Here is a 19313-nt window from a genome sequence, read left to right as displayed (position 1 = left end):
ATCAGAGCCTAAAAAACAGACATCAGCATCTCTTTATCCCTCACTCATCTCCTGAGACTGATATGGTACAGAACATGTTATTATTAATTCAGTTTCTTATTGTGCTTTTAGTAGACTGGTATGGTTTGATTATTTGCTTATTAAATGTATAATAATATCAGCCAAAATCATATAAATGGTCATTTAAAGAACAAATCATACTAAGAGATTAACAGTAAATGCATAAATATTTTATACTTTAAAAATGTTTGTTAGGGCTTTCTGTTTGTTTTATTAAGAAATGTTGACATCTTTTATTAAATCAGTGGTCATTTAATGTATTATTAATGTCAGACACAGACCTTCTGCCCAGGGGCGGATCTAGATGGGGGCCAACAGGGGTACAGAAGAAATTATGCTAAATAAATGTATTTTGTTAATACTGAGTGGTGGATTATTTTAACCTTAGCAATGGGCTCTTTGCACGTACGGCGTTGATGTCACATCTGCATGAGCAAATGCGGCTCACTTGTTTCTGCTTTGAGTTACCATGACAGCTAGAAAAGACAAAGTCCTATTTCAGACGCAAAAAAAACAATACTATGAACATTGTTGTCTTCCATATATAGTGGAACATCAACAAATTAAGTTTTCATTAATTTCCAAGCGATCCTGAATTAAGAAGATGGTGGCTTGTAAATATTCGTCGCTACCAGTTAAAGCTAACGCTGCACAGCAAAGTTTGCAGTCTTCACATCACTCCAAATCAGCTTCTTCAGCCTAAAACTACCGGGGGGAGACGGATGGTAAATAAAAGAGCCTCCCTGAGTTATTTCCATGGAATCACTTCTGTATTCAGCCTGAAAGAGTTTATGGGAACGAGAGAGCAGACCAGAGCCTGAGAGCCCAACAACCTGAACAGTAGTGATGGGTCCAGCAACACCGACGCGTCGGCGCATGTATCAAGCCCCATAGACCAACGTGACTGCGGATCACATTGAGGCCCGATTGATGAACACGCACATCCGCTGACCTGAAAACAGGTTTTGTTCTTTGGTTTCAATGTAAAGTATTTATTTATGCTGTGTAATAACTGTAAAAATGAAGGTAATTATGTAGAGGAATATAATTCTACTAATAGTTAAAAGTCATGTTGTTGGTTGATTCACATTAAGATATGTTTTGACTGAAAAGAAATGTACTGTGTCAAATGTACTGGGTCAATCTGACCTACAAGTCAGAAAGGAACTCATTTCATGAGTATAGCACCTTTAAATTCCTCTATAACTACTTCACGGATTTCGCCTATCACGGGTTATTTTCGGAACGCAACCCCTAAGAAAAATATTCGCTGTAAATGTAATGTTATGTAATGTTTACTTAATTTTTTTCTACAGCAGGAGAAGTTTTGTCAAAAAAGCGTAACAGGCTAAATTTCAAAAATGTTGTAAAAACTTTTTTTTAAATAAAAATGTGTGGGGAAAAACAGTCCATATTCCAAACACATTCACTTAAATTTTCACTTTATGGTACATATTCACATTCTTTATTGACTGTATATCAAATATATTTTAAATGTAACTGAAGATATGACATAATACAACATATAATATTCAATACAATACAAAGACTTAAATCTTATTGTATAGACTAGGTCATCAAATCACTACGTTGCCTGTAGGAATTTTTAATGTCCAGCAGGTGTCAGTATTGAGCGACACAGTATCGACACAGTATCAATACAGTGTTGCTATGAGTCGAAACGCCTCATGACGCCTCATTTACCCATCACTACTGAACACACTGCTGTAAACACCGTCCTATTTGTGCTCTTCACAAGAAACATGCAAAGGTAATAAAACTAGAAAATTTCTGAAGAAATTTACATGGGACCTGAAGAAGTGTGCCCATCACTTTGGACCCAGTGTTTCAGATTTGCCCTGAGAAATAGATCCATGCAAGTCTGACATGAACGATCAACCACTGGAGAACAATGACTGAAGATTTTGCCAGGTCCATAATCATAGTGGTACAGACAACACAGTTCACAACTTCTTTACAATGGCTAATCCCAAGAACAGTGAAATTCAGTCTGAGACATGTGGTTCTCACTCACGGTCCAAAATAAAAGAACATGAAGACAGTGGGTAATTGTTTATTTAAAAAAAAAAAATTCAACCTTCATACTAAGGATTTTACTTGACACTCAAAAATTCAGAGAAATAATAATTTTATGTAAGCAAAATATGAATAGTCACAGGAAATATGTATTCTTCCCACAATGCATTGTGAGACTGCCTCTGTCTGGGACCAGTTGCTGTGGTAATTAATTATCTGCACCTGGGCTGGCTCTCTGTCAGACAGGGTGCTGGAGACAGAGTTTCTATACTTGTGAGACACCCAGCCTCCGTCTCAAGGACCCTGACAAAAAACCATAAGCCCTAGCAAAATTTTGAGGATGCCTCGATTTTTCTCGTTTTTCTCAATTTATGTCGTCATTTTAACTCAGAATCCCACTAAAAGTAATAGCTCCCTTCTCGGGATCAAGCTGAACGCTTTGATACCACTTTTGTGGGGGTACGTGTTGCAATAACGGTGATGGAAGAAAAATAAAAAATAATATCCAGACATTCTATTGGGTGTAGAACAATAGGTGACTGCCATATCAATGCATAGGGAGAGCAGTGACTGACTTGCTTAGCATAAGAGTTGGTACCTTAACTCTTATAAAGTGTCAAATATCAAATCTGCTGGAGTTAATAATTTAACACTTACTAACACTAATTCAGTGTTAGATCTTAATATTAACTCTCACAGAGTACTTCTTTAACTTCTTAAGAGTTATTTGTAATTAATATTAAATAGGTACTTTATTGTTTTGAACTTTTAAAAATTATTTGGAAAATAAACATTTAATAAAGAGGCAATGATTTTCTCAAATGCATTTATTTCAAAACGTGCACCATAATTACAAAACATATTACAACGTGGAATAATGTGCATGTTTCACATGTCACTTTCATTCACATATTGCTTATTAAAAGGTCTAACATATCAGCTGTGCAATACAAAACAGTATGCTTAATACATTTTTCTTCAATACTATATGCATGAAATTGTTCAAAGTACAAGGTGGAGAAAGTAAAGCCTGTATCAATGCATGCAGTTCATGTAATATGATGGAGTACATTTTCTTTTAACAGGTAGATTACCAGATATGTACATTACATAACAGACCAACCTGATATTCAGATCCATCATTTCTGAGCCAGTTTATGTTTCTGTTAATAAGAGTCAGTTCTTCTCTGCACTCCACCAGAGAGATGTCCATCACTATCAGATTGTCTTCAGGTTGTTGGGCTGTTCGTGAAGTTAGGCTGGAGACACCAACATGCTCCTCTACTGCATTAGACAGTCTTCAGTCTGAGTACTACAGCCAGTGTCGGACTCTGGATCATAACAAACAAAAAACATAACAATGGGGAATGGAATGAATGAAAACATTTTTACTACAACTCTTAACAACAAGCCTCAATTACAGAAATGTGGAGTTTCAGAGATATTAACACTTACAAAATCATTTTTGGAGCTTGAATCTTCGAAGAATCAATGGAGGGATCAGGAGGGGGAGGTTAGGCTGACGACTGGAGATTCATCCTCAACCAGACTGATTCTAATATATACAAAAAGGCAATAAAAGGATTAAAACATGCTGCAAAACCTATATAAGAAGACACAACAGCGGGAATAATGCTTTCACCAGCTCTACAGAGGCCTGGTAACGAGCCATTCATTTGATTCAGGTGTGTTGAAGCAGGGATGCATCTGAAAGTTGCAGGATGGTAGCTCTCGAGGACTGGACTTGGGCACCCCGATCTACATGCAACATAGACCCATAGACATAATATAAGGATAGACGCCTCATGGACCACTCTCGCCAGTGTTGTAGTACTCGAGAACGGTCTTGGTCTCGATACCGGTCTCAAGACCATTTATTGATGGTCTCGGTCTCGTCTCGGACTCGACCGCATTTGGTCTCGGTCTTGTCTTGGTCTCGGACGCTGAGGACTCAGCATTTTATTTCAAGACCAGTCGAGACCGCAACTGTTAAAATATCACTAAACGTACAGCACACTATCTAGTTTATTTGTTAACATCTTTGTTTTCAGTGGATGCAAACCGATTAAAATCCAAGCAATAACTTGCCAAATGCGTGTTTCTGTTTCTCTCCCCTCCCCCTACCCACCTTTCACTGGCACGCGGCGCTCTGAGACAGGCGCAGTGGTTTCCTCTCAGCGGCATAAGATGTTTAATCGTCAGTAATATAATAGCGCTGCATAAATAATAAGAAATCCGATGGCCACAGCTAACTCAACATCCAGGCAGTTTCACAGACGGTGGAGACAACGTCTTACTTTTTTCGTCACTTAGAAAAGTAGCTCAAAGAAGGTAAGCTCCGTTGACGTGATGTTAGCAAAGCTAGCTGTACAGAGACACATAAGATTTGTGATGAAAAAAGTTGTCACTCACTGCACTGAATTATTGTGCGGAGGTGTTGACTGACTTGTCATATGGGACAACGCTGTGTCCAAAAGTCACCAATATAGTGATGTGACATTCAGGAACAGTACGATTAATCTGCTCGTCTCTGTACTTATTAGATAGGACTAGAGTGTCACTGAGAGTCGTTCTATGGACTCTTTGCACCTCAGCTTCCGCGTTTGGGGAAAAGCGGCTCGATTGTTTCCGATCTATTGAAAATGGCCTTTTACAATAGGTGCTTTCAGGGCTTGGCCTACATCGATCCGAAGCCCCAACAAGTAAGCTGGAGAAAGGTTTTAAGATGTATGCCTCGTTATACATTTAGTGATACGAAGGTGAGTTTTACTTAAACTTTGTGGCTAACATTAACCTTAGCTTATGCTAGTAGGCAATATTCTCGGACATTGTTCTTGTAAAATTGTGCTATTTAAGTATCTAAACATTTTAACGGACAATGTTTTTACCTAATTTTCAAGTATATTGTGTGTTTATTGTCGTTAGTGTCAGACTAAAGGGGTTCGGTTACGGTTCGGGCTTTTTACTTCCGAAGCCTGACGAAGCTCAACAAGCCTCATAGCTTGACGTAGCGCAGCTCTGGTGTCAGAGATCTGGTTCAGCTGTTCAGGTTCAAAGTTGCTGCTTTTAGAAAAATATGACCGTGTTGCTTCATGTCTCCGTGTTATTTCGTTTTATTACCTTTGCATGTTTCTTGTGAAGAGCTCAGATAGGACGGTGTTTACAGCAGTATGTACAGGCGGATCAGTTGCTTGGCTGTCTGGCTCTGGTCTGCTCTCTCGTTCCCATATACTCGCTTTTTCAGGCTGAATACAGAAGTGATTCCATGGAAATAACTCAGGGAGCCTCCTTTATTTATTATCCGTATCCCTGGTATTTTTAGGCTGAGCCGGAGTGAAGTGAAGGCTGCAAACTTTGTGTTGTGCAGCGTTAGCTTTAATTGATAGTGACAAATATTTACAAGCCATCTTCTTAATTCAGGATTGCTTGGAAATTAATGAAAACTTAAAAGCTCATTATATTAGGAAGACAACAACGTTCATAGTATTGTGTTTTTTGCATCTGAAATACGACTTAGTCTTTTCTACCAGTCATGGTAACTCAAAGCGGAAACAAGTGAGCCGCATTAGCTCCTGGAGATGTGACGTCAACGCCGTAGGTGCAAAGAGCCCATTAGATTACCATACGCTGTCAGAATAGCATACATGCAGTGAGTACCATGCCTGCACATTAAGAAGTCCGACAGTCAGAGGAGTTGTCAGCTCACCATACACAACAAGTTATGATGAAAATAAGTAATTAAATTGTTTTCCATGATAACTATGTAGATATACATGCATTGTTTTTTCAAATTGTATTTAAAGCAGGGTCTGGCTGCAGCTGGGAGTCAGCTACAACACACGCCCGTGTAAAATTCATTAACCTACTTAACCGCTAAGTCAAGATGCCATACAACTGTTAATAAAGTGTATAATGATATACGTCATGATTCTATGTTGCTAATTAAATAAAATTATATAGTAAAGACGTGTCTGACAGATATAGCCGTGAGTTTGTGCTAAGCGTATGACGATCTGACAGCATATGCTGACCTGACAGAACACTCTTCTTTGTTATTGTAATCCCCTGCATACACTGCAGCAGCTATCATTATTTTATTTAATTATGTAAATTGATATTTTTTAATTAACAAATAAATAAAACAAGAACGAAAGAGCACGCAGAGCATGCACATTGCTCTTTGATTTTTTTCGGTCAAAGTGGCAGCTGTAATGGTAGTCTGCCATGGTGTCAGACTATCTGGTTTCATTTAGTGGGAGAGAGGGTGAGAACAGTCACGGTGAGCATCTTGTGATTGGTTACTTCTTGCTTGTTGCTCCTTGGTCAGTGTTCATAGTTGAGCGTTATTTACCGTCAGGGCATTGCCTCAATTGCTATGTTTAATGGTGCAACAGTGGTGGTTTCTGACATGAGCAACATGGACACACCCAGGGCGTTATGTTTTTAAGGATGGCACAAGACCACCGCGGATTGTAGCACAGAGATGGAAGCAAAATTAATATTGATTAATTGTATTAAGTATTTAATATCTAGGTGTTTTTATGTGAATATGGATCTTTCAGATCAATTTGAGAAGTAATTTTGATCATATTTCACATTTTATAGTATCATGTAGCGTGGGGCACTTGTCTTGGTCTTGACTCGGTCTCGACTTCCCTCGGTCTTGGTCTTGACTTGGTCTCGGACCTAAAAGTCTTGGTCTTGTCTTGGTCTCGGGTTAGGTGGTCTTGAACACAACACTGACTCTCGCCTATTGGAGCTGACGAGATTTAGGGCGACCATCTTGGAGCGGTACACCACTCCACTCAACGTCATATATTTGGCAGGCACAATAAAGTGTCAGCGCATTTAATAGATCATAACACGCTGAATAGTAATCACATTGTCAAGTATTTAAATTTTAGGCATACAGCTATTAAAACTGCATGTATAGGAACGTATAGTTTAGCATATTTAAATAATTTTGGTGGAATACAATATTTTAAAGTATGACATGTTTTGCAAGATACAACCAAAGATGCAATTTATTCACACACACATTATGTATATATTCAGATAATCTCATATATACACTGCTAAAAAAAAAATAAAGGGAACGCTCAAATAAGACATCCTAGATCTGAATTAATGAAATATTCTCATTGAATACTTTGTTCTGTACAAAGTTGAATGTGCTGACAACAAAATCACACAAAAATCATCAATGGAAATCAAATTTATTAACCAATGGAGGCCTGGATTTGGAGCCACACACAAAATTAAAGTGAAATGTTCCCTTTATTATATATATATATATATATATATATATATATATATATATATATATATATATATATATATATATATATATTATCTGTTGTGACAACAGTATTTACATGTTCATTACATTTTTACACAATAGCCTTGAAATAGGACAGTTTTGCAGAGTTTTTTTCTGGCGCTGCCTTTCTGCAAACCATCCTCATCTCTTTATCTTTTGGAAACCTTTAAAGCAAAAACGTGATATCTGGGAGTGTGTACACAAAAAACATTGTCCGAATGAGGTCCATGTTATTTTATTCATATACTGGTAGCTCATAACGGTTATAACAAAGCAAAAATAAAAAGGCAACGGATGAAACTAAGGAGCCTTGTTGCCTTCTTAAGCTGAGCATTCAGAAAAATGTTACACTCACTATTTTTGATCTTCATATTTCAAAGAACATAAAACTCCAAATTTTATTAAAATTTGTTGATAATGATAATTAACCAAAGCTACTGAAATTGTGAGTAGGCCTGTTTGAAACATATTCCTGTCATCAAATCTCCAGCTGAAGACCGATAGCTAACATTTGCTGTCATTTCGCTGGTGGGCATAAATTCAGTAAAGTAATATTACTTTCACAACATACTAAGAATAATATGTCATAGTTTGTGAAAAGTTATCCCCCGGTCCCTGACATCAACAGTTCTTAGATTTAAACACGAATAAGCCGAGCAGAACTGAGGCATCTTCTGCTGTTTTGGTTCAGCAAAGTACGAGGGTGTACCGCTCCAAGATGGCCGCCGTATTTCCTGCGCCGGAGCAGCCAATGCGGGGTCTATCCTTATGTTATGTCTATGGTCTCAAAATTCACGCCAAAATGCAGCTTATAAATCAAGATATATTTGTGTTTGTATTAAAAAATACAAGTGTGAATCTTGTTCTATGCGTTTGTGGATGTCGGTCTGTATATTTGTGAATTATATGGCTGTTTTAGCTCCATATTCAACATAAATAAAAATATAAAATTTTTCAGCTCTGGGTGTACTGTTTCATAGACATAATATAAGATATTATGTGTATGTACTGTTTTTCTCTCGCGTTCCGAGAAAAGACTTCCTGTCGTACGCATTTACGTGATGACGTAGGTGCGTGGCGATTACAGCTGCATTGTTGTGGGGGAAGAGAATCCCTAGCTGCCGCTGACCTGTGTCACTTCCTACTGATATTTCGTTGTCCAAACGGTCAGTAGTTGTTCCCATATATACGTAGAACCACAGGAACAATCTCTGTCGCCCTGGATACCAGTCGGTCACTTTTACTCGGTTCAGCTAGAGCCGCGGCCGCCGTTGGATGGAACGGCCTGACTGTGGGTTTCACTGCCGCTGCTATCTACAGGCCGCGTCGCCATTGCTACCGTTTCTATAAACTCAGCTCGTGAAAACACAGAGGTAGGTTTTCCTTCGTTTCTTCACCACGTCTTAATTGCTAATTTGTGAAACTCCAGGGAAAATAAAAATAAAAAGTCACATCCTTCAGTAAAGAAAACAAACTATTTCAGTGGAGTCAGTCTCTTGTTGTGTCGCCATATTTCCTCTCCCCTGTGCTAGCATGGTAACGTTAGCCTAATTCCTGGACGGAGTGTCCTTATGTTTTCAGCTGGCGTCCAGAGAGGCCACGGACTGAGGGCATGATCAGATCGTCCTGACTGGTAACTCTGAGACGCTCCGTCTTATCGCAGAGATGATATGTTCTAGATATTGTTTTCAACGCTTTATTTCTTCGAGGTTAGCTCCGGGTCAACTTGGGCTAAGTTGACGTTATTCCACTACAATTAGCTGAGAGCGGCTTTAGTCAGGGCTCCGCAACCAGTGGAGCCCTCGTTGCGGAGCGACCTTCCTCCGCCTGAGGAAGGTCGCCTCAGGCGGATCTGGAGGCCGGCTGCTCCTGGTTGCTTGGCTTTCATTCATCCAGTGAACGCTTCGTTTCCGGCAGTCAAACAAGGCTTCTTTATTCCTTCAATTAAAGGTGTAGGAACAGTCCTGGGAGAGGCACATTTAAAGCGGAAGCGGTGTGGAAGTTTTTAGAAGCCATGCGTGCTTCCGTGTTGTATTTGCACCCTGTGCAGAGCGCTGTTCAACACATGGCTGACAACATAGAGTGCTAATGTTGTGACTGTAACTACCAGCATCCGGTCATTAGCGATGCCAACTTGTTTTCTTTCCCTGTCATATTAAATAAAGCACACTTTTAAATATGTGCACAGCCACGTTGATCTTAAAATACAACTCTTGGAAATTCTCCATGGGTTACATGGAACAACTCAAACCAAAACATAATTACATTTTTGTAGCCTAATATGCCTTATGTCACAATTACACACAAGAATTAATTGATCTGGATTTTCCTCATTAAACATTTTGTTTGTAAATTTCATTTTGTTTTTTGAAATGGAAAATATGGGAACATTAAGATGTGTAAAAAAAAAAAACAAGACAACAACAAAAAAACATTGTGTAAACAGCCTCCTTGAGATTAGCTCATAGCCACAGATCAAGCGCAGTGTTTGCTGCAGCCTGCTTTGTGTTTTGGTTACTGTTTTCATGGTTTGTTGCCAGGCCAACCACTTACCTCAGGGGTGCCCATGTTCAGTCCTCAAGATCCTACAACTTTTAGATGCATTCCTGCTCTAACACAACTGAATCAAATGGCTGATTTTCCTCATCAGCAGACTTTCAGCTCTGCAAAGACAACACGCCATTCGTTAGATTTAAATGTGTTGGACCAAGGGACACATCTAAAAGTTGCTGTAGGCTGCCCTTCGAGCCCGGATTTGAGGGGAAGTCTTGAAGTAGACTGTGTGTTCAAAGTTTAATTTGTTGTGGTGTGTTTTTTGCAGGTACCCTGTAGTGGGGGTGTATGCTAGACAATCCTTGAAGAAAACCTGTTAGAGGCAGCAAAAGACTCGATACTGGGGTAGAGGTTTGCCTTCCAGCAGGACACTCACCATACATATACCTCCTGAGATAGTATGGGACTGTTTAGTTCAAAACTTGTTCATGTTGGAACAGCCTAGTTAAAGACTCAACTAGAGCTAAATCCATTTGAGTCTTTGGTTGAGCTGTTCAGTATATGTACTGTTTGGAATGCAGTAAATATTAGCTAATTGAACAATTACCATCTATTCTGACTCTTGGGTGCATCATTCCCAACAGCCCTGCTTAATCCTCTTTAATCAAACTCCGGGTTTGATTAAAGGGGGAGTTCATTTGGGGAGGTGCGTAATCGAACTATGATGGAGATGACAAAACAGAATCCTCCAACAGCTAAAATCTGACCACTTCCTTTAGAAAAATAAAAAATGTTTAAGGAAGTTGCGCTCACTGCTTTCTTCCAAGGTCATAGTTTAGTTTCCTCAAGTGATTCTGTGCAGTGCCATCATAGGCGGGGCGAGTGTTGGGGTGCCGGGGACATTGTTCAAAATTGGTTGGTTTGATACAGTATAGTGTGAAAGAGAACTGCAGAAGCTGAAAATAGAACAAATGTTGCAATTTGGTCACCAGTTCAACCAGCCTTAATGCCAGCAACATAATTGTAGGTTGGTTTGGAACTAAATGTTTGGGAGCTTTGTTACTGGTTCTGGTAAAGTCATTACTAAACTGTCACTATATGTCATGGCAACTATTGGTAGCTGCCATGACATATAGTGAAAGTTAGTTCAAGTAGATATATTTTTGCAATGAAATCATGTTGTTGAAATGAAAATGATGAGTTTCATTAGGGATGCTCTGATCAGGTTTTTTGATGCCGATCACCCATGAAGCCGATCTCTGTCGATCACCGATTTTTGCCGATCACCTGGATTGACTGTTTATTTTTCGCATTAGTTATAAATGATACTATTTGATCTGGCAAAATTAAAAAGTGATAAATTCACCTAATTAACATAAACATGCAACATACTTGCAGGTACAATACAGCAGCTACTCAGTCAAAAGAACTGAAAAACCTGCAACCAGTTAAACAACATTTAACAGAAAGGCTCTCAGTACCATAAATTATACGAGTCAAATAAGTCTCAACACCTCCTATATCAAATGAAAAGAGGGAAACATTCATTCAAAGTCAAATTCATTCAAAGGTTGCATCAAAATAAACACTCCTAAGTTACTGAATCAAAACTTACTAAATTTAGCTGATTAATGCTGGTTCTGATAGGTTGTTTCTGACTGAGCGGAGTAATTCTGCAGAGCACAGGAGGAGGAAAAGGAGATGGATCATTATTTATTTATTTTTTCATAAATTATCTCTCATGTTTGGACATGGCGAAAGTTTTAATATGTGAAATCTTTGTTGTTGTTTACGTTACATGCTGCGACTTTAAGCAGACGTTCCAGGTGGAGCAGAAGCGGCGCTCCTTCTGTCAAATATTACTACCAGTACCGCATAGCAGCGGTTCAACAGCGAGAGCAGAACCAGCGTCTTTCACCGCCAGCTCAAAGACTTGAATCGTTTTTCGGGTTATTTGTTTAGCTTTCTGACCATCATGCTAATCCGGGTGAGTGTCGGTAGTTGTGCGCTGCTTTACTGGCCGATCCGGATGTCAATTTTTCCTTGCTTTGAGCCTCGATGTAGCCTAATTACGTCAAATGCTTGTTTTTTGCAAAATGCATCAACATTTTGCAAAATGCATCGACATTTTGCATCAGCATCAAGATGTTGATGCATTTTGACGTGCTTCACCCCCGAGGTAATTTTCCGCTGCAACACCCAAACTTCCCCGTTCACTCAGTGTGTTAAAGTTCCACACAACAGGATTTGTTGCTGCGCGCTTGTGCAGTGTGTAGAAGTGAGATACAGGTGATTGTTTTGGTGACTGGCAACAAGAGACAGTGATCGGCGGTCACTGATCATACACTTTTTCACGGAAATCAGCCGATTATGATTGGTGGCCAATCGATCGGCACACCTCTAGTTTCATTATTTTCCAACAACTGTATAAAATACTAAGCAACTGTGCTTTGTGATCTGTGTGTGCAATAAGCCTAAAGCAACAACACTTTCACCTGTTGGGCTAAATTTGTTCACTTATATAAAATGATGTGGCCTGTCACAATAACAAATTTTTGTTGGTCCCAGAAATTATTGCAATAAACAATAGTATTGTCATTTTGAGACCACTGTTAACTAATGGCATAAAAATTACAGAACAATGAAAATACACCCTCTCAGATGTCAATAAACTAACTTGAAAGAACATTTAGCACTGGAACCAGAAGACCTTTTAAATACAAAAAAATTGGAAGGGGTATTAAGGGCTTTTCATTAGGCACTGTTCACTTTCAGATCCTCTGGTTCACCAATGCATCTAAAATGCGACAGTACATTTTAGGTGCAGATATGTTGGTTGTATTATTTAGTTGCTACTGTTTTGCAAAAATAATGGCGCCACAGGTTCAGTGGTTCACCACGGTCATTCAGTTTGAATCTAAAGTGCTGCCAGACAGCAGCTGTCATGTTCCAGCGTTTCCCTGGCTCCTGCACCAGGCTTTATGTTACGCACTGTGGTAGGAGGCTACAGTAGGCTTTATTGACCACCTGCAGAGGTCAATAAAGCCATCTCAAAATTGAAAGCAAGTAAGTCACCAGGTGGAGACGGATTACCAGCTGAATGGTGTAAAATTTTTAGGAGATCTATAACACCTTTTTTGTTCAATTGTTTTAATCATGTGCTTACAGGAGGTGAGACTCCACCATCCTGGAAACAAGCAATAATATCCGTTTTACCAAAACCAGGAAAGGATAAAAGTGAGTGTAATTCATACTGGCCCATTTTGGTTTTGAACATTGATTATAAAATATTCACTTCAATAATTGTCAGTAGACTAGAAAACATTATCCCCAAACTGATTGATACAGACCAAACAGGATTTATTAAAAATAGACGTACACAGGATAATGTGAGGCGAACGTTACACTTATTCGACATCATGAACAGAAATAATTTGAAATCTTTAGCAATCAGTTTCGATGCTGGAAAAAGCCTTTGATTCTGTACGATGGGAATACTTATATCTGGTTCTACAGCGGTTTGGCTTTAATAACACAATCATAAGTTGTTTAAAATCAATATAGAGTTCACCAGTTGTCTCCATCAAAATAAATGGTGGCCTTTTAGGCACATTGCCTCTGAAACAAGGATGCCGGCAAGGATGCCCTCTGAGCCCAATTCTCTTTGCATTTTTTATAGAGCCACTTGCTCAAAAAATTAGGGACCCAGAAATTAAGGGAATCATATATAAGGGAAGAGAATACAAATAATTTCTATACACTGATGATGTCCTGGTGACCTTATCTAACCCAGATGCCAGCCTACCTGTCCTCATGTCCTGTCTCCACCAATTTGGACTTTATTCAGGTTATAAATTAAATATTGGAAAAACTCAGACCCTCTGCTTTAACTATTCACCCCGAGAGGATACAAGTAATCGGTTCAAATTTAATTGGAATACAAAAACCATGAAATATTTAAGTGTTAATATTACAAAAATATTAAACAAAATGTACAAAGCAAATTATGGTGCTATGACTAATAAAATAAAAACTACACCCTTTTTTAGAGAGACAGATGGGCTCCCCTGATGTTCGATTTATATAACCGAATAGAAATCATAAAAATGATCATTTTACCTCAACTGTTGTTCCTTTTTCAATCTTTATCAATATAAATTCCTAACAAGCAGTTTAATGAGTGGAACCAGATCATCTCCAGGTTTATATGGCAAAATAAGAAACCAAGGGTACGTTATAAAATGTTACAATTACCAAGAGATAAAGGAGGAATGTCACTCCCATGTTTGGAAAATTAATACAGAGCTGCACAACTGCAATTTACGGTTTACTGGTGTGAAGAGGGGTATGAAGCAAAATGGAAAGAACTAGAATTAAGTCAAATCGACATCCCCCTGCAAGCCCTGCTGGGGGATAAACACTTCAAGACCATATATTCAGATGAGTTTGTGTTTCCACAAAAGTCCCCCTCAGCATCTGGTTTAGAAAGTTCACAACCCACTTTTAGAGAGGAAAACTCGGTTATTAAGATGGATTGAGCACAATGGGGATTTTGTACCAGCACAACTTGACTCAAAATTCAATCAACTAACCAGAAAAGGCATTACATCGTGCTGCGTGATGTATTCTGGAGCTGATCTGGAAAGTTTCCAACAACTGCAGGAAAAATTTGACCTTGACAAATGAGACTTTTTCAGATACTTGCAGCTCAGGTACCACTTTAATAAGAACATTAAAATATTGAAAAAAAATGATCAGGACCTCAATATCTTTATTAATGCTTATAAAGGTAAATTTTATAATAAGAGGCTGACCTATGTGTGCTTAGAAGCCAATAAAAAACATCAACATTATATATTACAAATACATGGGAAAGAGAGGCAAAAATAATGCTGACGGAGAATGAATGGCTAAACATGCCAAATTAACTCCACCACCACTAGCTCAGGACATTGGAGGGAATTTTCATGGAAGAATATTGTTAGGTTTTTTATAACCCCCATAAAGAACATTTTCTCAGACCAGCAGAGCTGAATCTGGGCTTTGTTGGAGACGATGTAATAATGTGATGGCTACCCATTGATTTATTCTTATTGGTTGAAAGTAGTCAAAGAGATGAGGGTAATTCTTGGTTTTGAAATCGAGCACAACTTTAAGTAATCTACCAAATGAACTCAACACTCAGGATAAGTACCTGTTGAAAATACTACTGATAGCAGGAAAGAAATCAATAACAAGAAAGTGGCTTAGTGGGAGCTCACCGACATTGAGAGACTGGTCAGTCACTGTAGAAGAAATATGTGAAACGGAAATGCTCACCTTCTCCCCAAGACTCCAGGAAAACAAAATTCAAAAATATTTGTTGAAATGGTTAATATATATATAGGAACTCGAAAGTATGTTGAGTATAATTAATTCATTATTCAGGGTGGCAAATGGGGTTTGGTGTTGAGCGGTTTGCCAGGAGTTGGTAATTCTGGAAAGAAACTCCCACTGACTCTTGATTCTTCAGGGAACTTTACATACATCGTAACCTGTTTGTCAAAACTCTCTTTTAGTTTTAGTTTTTTGTGATGTATTGCTGTCTCCCTCTCTTGGTTACCTCTTTGTTCTGTGTGCTGTTTATTGTCCTTGTTGTGATTTTTTTTCTCTTCTTGTTGTTATGCTTTGTCCTGTATAAAAATCTCATCAAAAATAGTATTAAAAAAAAAAGGGAGAGAAAGGCAGGAAGAAACGGTAAATCCGATAAATTAAAAAGAGGTAGATAACTTTCATTTATCGTGGAATTAATTGATTTATTGTTTATTGCAACAGGCCTATTTGTCATCCAGTCTTTTTGGTAGAAAGAGAGAGAGACGCTACAAAAACAAACAAGCAATATTATCACCCTCATTTTAAAAACCTCATTAAGCTCATTTTAAGTGATTTATTGTCTATTGCAACAGGCCTACTGGGCATAGCATCGTTGTTGCATGTTTTCCTAGGATCATCCAGCCCTGGTCTGTTGAACATTGTTCTAATGGGTGTTCTATAAAGGTTTTAGTCAGACTGATGAAGATATCCTTGAAATACTAGAAAATCTAACTGGACCCAGGGAGGTACTGTATGCATTTTATGCCCCACCTTATTTTGAAAAATTTCAGAAAATCATGCATCATTTCAAAAGTATGAGCTGTTTGATGTTGATCTATCACAAACTCAGTTAAACACATTGAAGTTTCTGTGTTAATGTGACAAATGTGGAAAAGCTTTGGTGGTGTGTCCATAAAACAATCTTATGTAAAACCTGTAGCATCTGGCTAAAGTTTACATGGGTGATTAAAAGAGGTCAAAGCTTTCTGGAAACACAGTCTCACTTCAATTGTTTTCATCTGAAGGCATAAGTAAAGTTGCATTCGATTTGAGTTGGTCATTGTGTCATATTTTGTTGTATCAGCCCAAACTTTTCTGCTGTTGCTCCATAAAGCTTTCTAACAATCCACAAGTGTTGCTCTTCACTTTTCTGCCATAACATTACATCAGTAAGTCACTGGCAGTTACTTCCTGTCCTCTCTTCTCAACAGAACCCTGATATCTTCATCATGAAGAAAAAATGTAAAAATCGCCGCCCCACCACGCTAAAGAGGGAGTCTTCTCCTATCAAGCCCTCCCCCAACAGAGAGACTCTCACATACGCACAAGCTCAGCGAATGGTTGAACTGGAAGTGGATGGCCGAGTGCACCGGCTCAGCATCTACGACAAGCTGGATGTCATTGCCGACGACGACCCTACGGCTCAGGAGATCCTGGAGTGCAATAGCAACAAAGAAAACAACGAGAAGCCCCAGCAGGTTCTGGTTCGCTCTGTACGCCTCAAAATGAACCAGCAGAAGAAGAGTGGTGCTCTGACTGCTTCACATGGCAGCAGCTTGGGCGGCCTCCTGGAACCAAAGGTCAGGATGGTGGAGTATAATCTCCCAGTGGTGCCAAAAAGGCCGGCCATGTATTACAAATACTCTGAGAGGACGACCGAGGAGCTGGATGAGGAGGTGGAGTACGACATGGACGAGGAGGACTACGCCTGGCTTGAGATCATTAACGAGAAGAGGAAGAGTGAGGGCATTGGCCAGGTGTCACACAATCTCTTTGAGTTCCTCATGGACCGCTTTGAGAAAGAGTCGTACTTGGCTACACAGGGCCAGAGTGACCTGCAGTCGCTGGTGGATGAAGATGCTGTTTGCTGCATCTGCATGGACGGAGACGGAGCTGATAGCAACGTCATTCTCTTTTGTGACTCATGCAACATCGCCGTGCACCAGGAGTGCTACGGTGTGCCGTACATCCCAGAGGGTCAGTGGCTGTGTCGTCATTGCCTACAGCGTCCGTCACGGCCGGCCGAGTGCCTCTTTTGCCCGAATCGTGGAGGAGCTCTGAAAAAGACAGATGATGATCGCTGGGGCCACGTGGTTTGTGCCATGTGGGTCCCCGAGGTTGGCTTCTCTGATACAGTTTTCATTGAGCCCATTGATGGCGTTCGCAACATCCCCCCCGCCCGCTGGAAACTCACATGCTACCTGTGCAAAGCCAAGGGCGCTGGGGCCTGCATCCAATGTGACAAGATCAATTGTTACACCGCCTTCCATGTCAGCTGCGCCCAAAAGGCGGGCCTCTACATGAGGATGGAGCCCGTCAAAGAGCTGACCGAGTCTGGCACCACCACCTTTTCTGTGAAGAAGACTGCCTACTGCTCTAGCCACACACCCGAAGGTTGCGACCGACGGCCTCTCAATGTCTACGATGAGCTTCGTCTCAAGAATGGAGCCTGTTACAAGCGGGCAGAAAAGAGGGGGAAACCGCGCTCCAAAAGCTGGCAGAAGAAAAAGATGAAAAAAGCAGAGTCAGAACCTGAACTAGAACCTGAAACCCAAACTAACCCTGGGCCCAGCATCACTGCATCAAGGTAATTGATCCCAGACTCTCTTTTTTTTAAGAACATTTTCGAAGCGGAGAGTCCAAAGATTTAGTGAGAATTAGACAAATCTAATGTTGGAGATGTCCACAGTCTTAAGGTGTTCTGTTAGTAAATGTGTCTTCCTGTCTGGCCCAGTTTTGATGCCATCTTGAACCAGGTAGCAGTTCAGAGGAAGCGGCAGTTTGTTGAGCGGCTGCTGAGCTACTGGGTGCTGAAGAGGCAGTCGAGGAACAATGTGCCTCTGATCCGCCGCCTGCAGGCCAACCCTCAGCCCTCTAAAGCTCAGCAGCAGAAGGTCAATGCTGCCCATCACACTCACACCCTCAACACTTCAATGTCCTCCTGATACTGATCACAAACCTTGTGTGATGTCTTCAGGAGCGTATGGAGACAAACCAGGCTCTGAAGGAGCAGCTGAAAGTGTGGCACCGTCTGCGCCATGACCTGGAGCGAACCCGGCTGCTGCTGGAGCTCATCAGAAAGCGGGAGAAGGTGAAAAGGGACGAGGTAGAGTCAGTCGCTCCTCTCTCACTGTCTCAGCACTCCATTACTATTCGATAACCTCAATAACTGATGAAATATCTGCTTAAGTATTCCATTTGTCTCACAGATGTAAATCTAGAAAATGTTCTTTTTATCTGACCCCGTTACTCTGAAACCCCGTGAATAAAAAACAGTGCAGCTGATTAGCTTCATTGGATCTTGTCATCTTTAGTCCATTCATGAACCCATTACCTGGAAACTAATGCTCCAGTAATACAGTAATAATGACAAACCAGACAAGCCCTTCTAGTTATTTCAGAGATGGACATTAAATACCACCGAAAAAGACAGATTGGGACCCCCAACCAACATCTGGCTCTTTGATGTCACTTGTCCAAATCTGACCTTTCTAGATTAGGAGACAAACAAAACCCAGAAAAGGCCCCTTTTCCAGCTTGTCTCCACATTTTAAATAATGTTTAATTTTCTGTCCCTTTGACCGTTATGTTGTACTTTGTCATTCTGTCACAAAAAACTCCGGTGTGAGAAAATGCAAAAAGCTTCTATGAGGATAAAAAGTATTTGTCTGCTCTGATTTATCAGTTTAATTAATCACTTCCTGCAGCAGAATGATTGTTGTGAGCAGATGTTATTCTCTCTGCAGATAAAGCTGCATCAGTCGGTGCTGGAGCTGCAGCTGACTCCCTTCAACATCCTGCTGAGAGCCGTGCTCAGTCAGCTGCAAGACAAGGACCAGTACAGCATCTTTGCACAGCCTGTCTGCATTAAGGAGGTTTGTAACAGTCATTCTTCCGAAAGACTGTATGAAACAACTATTCAGATGTAACAGCATTTCTGTCTGAAAGTTTCTTTTACAGTCTCTCTAGAGCAGTGGTCTCAAACTGCAGACCACTCCCCTTGAGGGTCAGAGTCCTGCAACTTGCAGATTTGTCCCCCATCCTACACATT

General features: G+C 40.0%; 1 protein-coding gene across 6 annotated transcripts in view; it reads left to right on the top strand.

The window, feature by feature from the left end:
• Window positions 1-8452: 8452 nt before the first annotated feature.
• The window catches only part of LOC106910612 (bromodomain-containing protein 1-like), a 35394-nt gene continuing 24533 nt past the window's right edge, over window positions 8453-19313 (top strand). Inside the window, exons 1-6 of one of the 6 annotated variants that reach the window (XM_088006680.1) lie at window positions 8456-8790; window positions 13079-13147; window positions 16474-17849; window positions 17997-18156; window positions 18240-18368; window positions 19009-19137. In XM_088006680.1, the coding sequence (XP_087862806.1) occupies window positions 16492-17849; window positions 17997-18156; window positions 18240-18368; window positions 19009-19137 (1776 nt within the window). In that variant the 5' untranslated portion in view covers window positions 8456-8790; window positions 13079-13147; window positions 16474-16491. Of the gene's footprint in view, window positions 8791-13078; window positions 13148-16473; window positions 17850-17996; window positions 18157-18239; window positions 18369-19008; window positions 19138-19313 lie in introns of all 6 variants that reach the window. The other 5 variants (XR_015763123.1, XM_088006683.1, XM_088006681.1 and 2 more) reach the window with 5 other exon arrangements.

The sequence above is a fragment of the Poecilia mexicana genome, unplaced genomic scaffold (genome assembly GCF_051168715.1).
Source record: "Poecilia mexicana isolate PSO_F unplaced genomic scaffold, ASM5116871v1 scaffold_6, whole genome shotgun sequence".
NCBI classification, from domain to species: Eukaryota; Metazoa; Chordata; class Actinopteri; order Cyprinodontiformes; family Poeciliidae; genus Poecilia; species Poecilia mexicana.
Note: the sequence above shows the minus strand (reverse complement) of the source record. Positions and strands in the feature narration are given on the sequence as shown.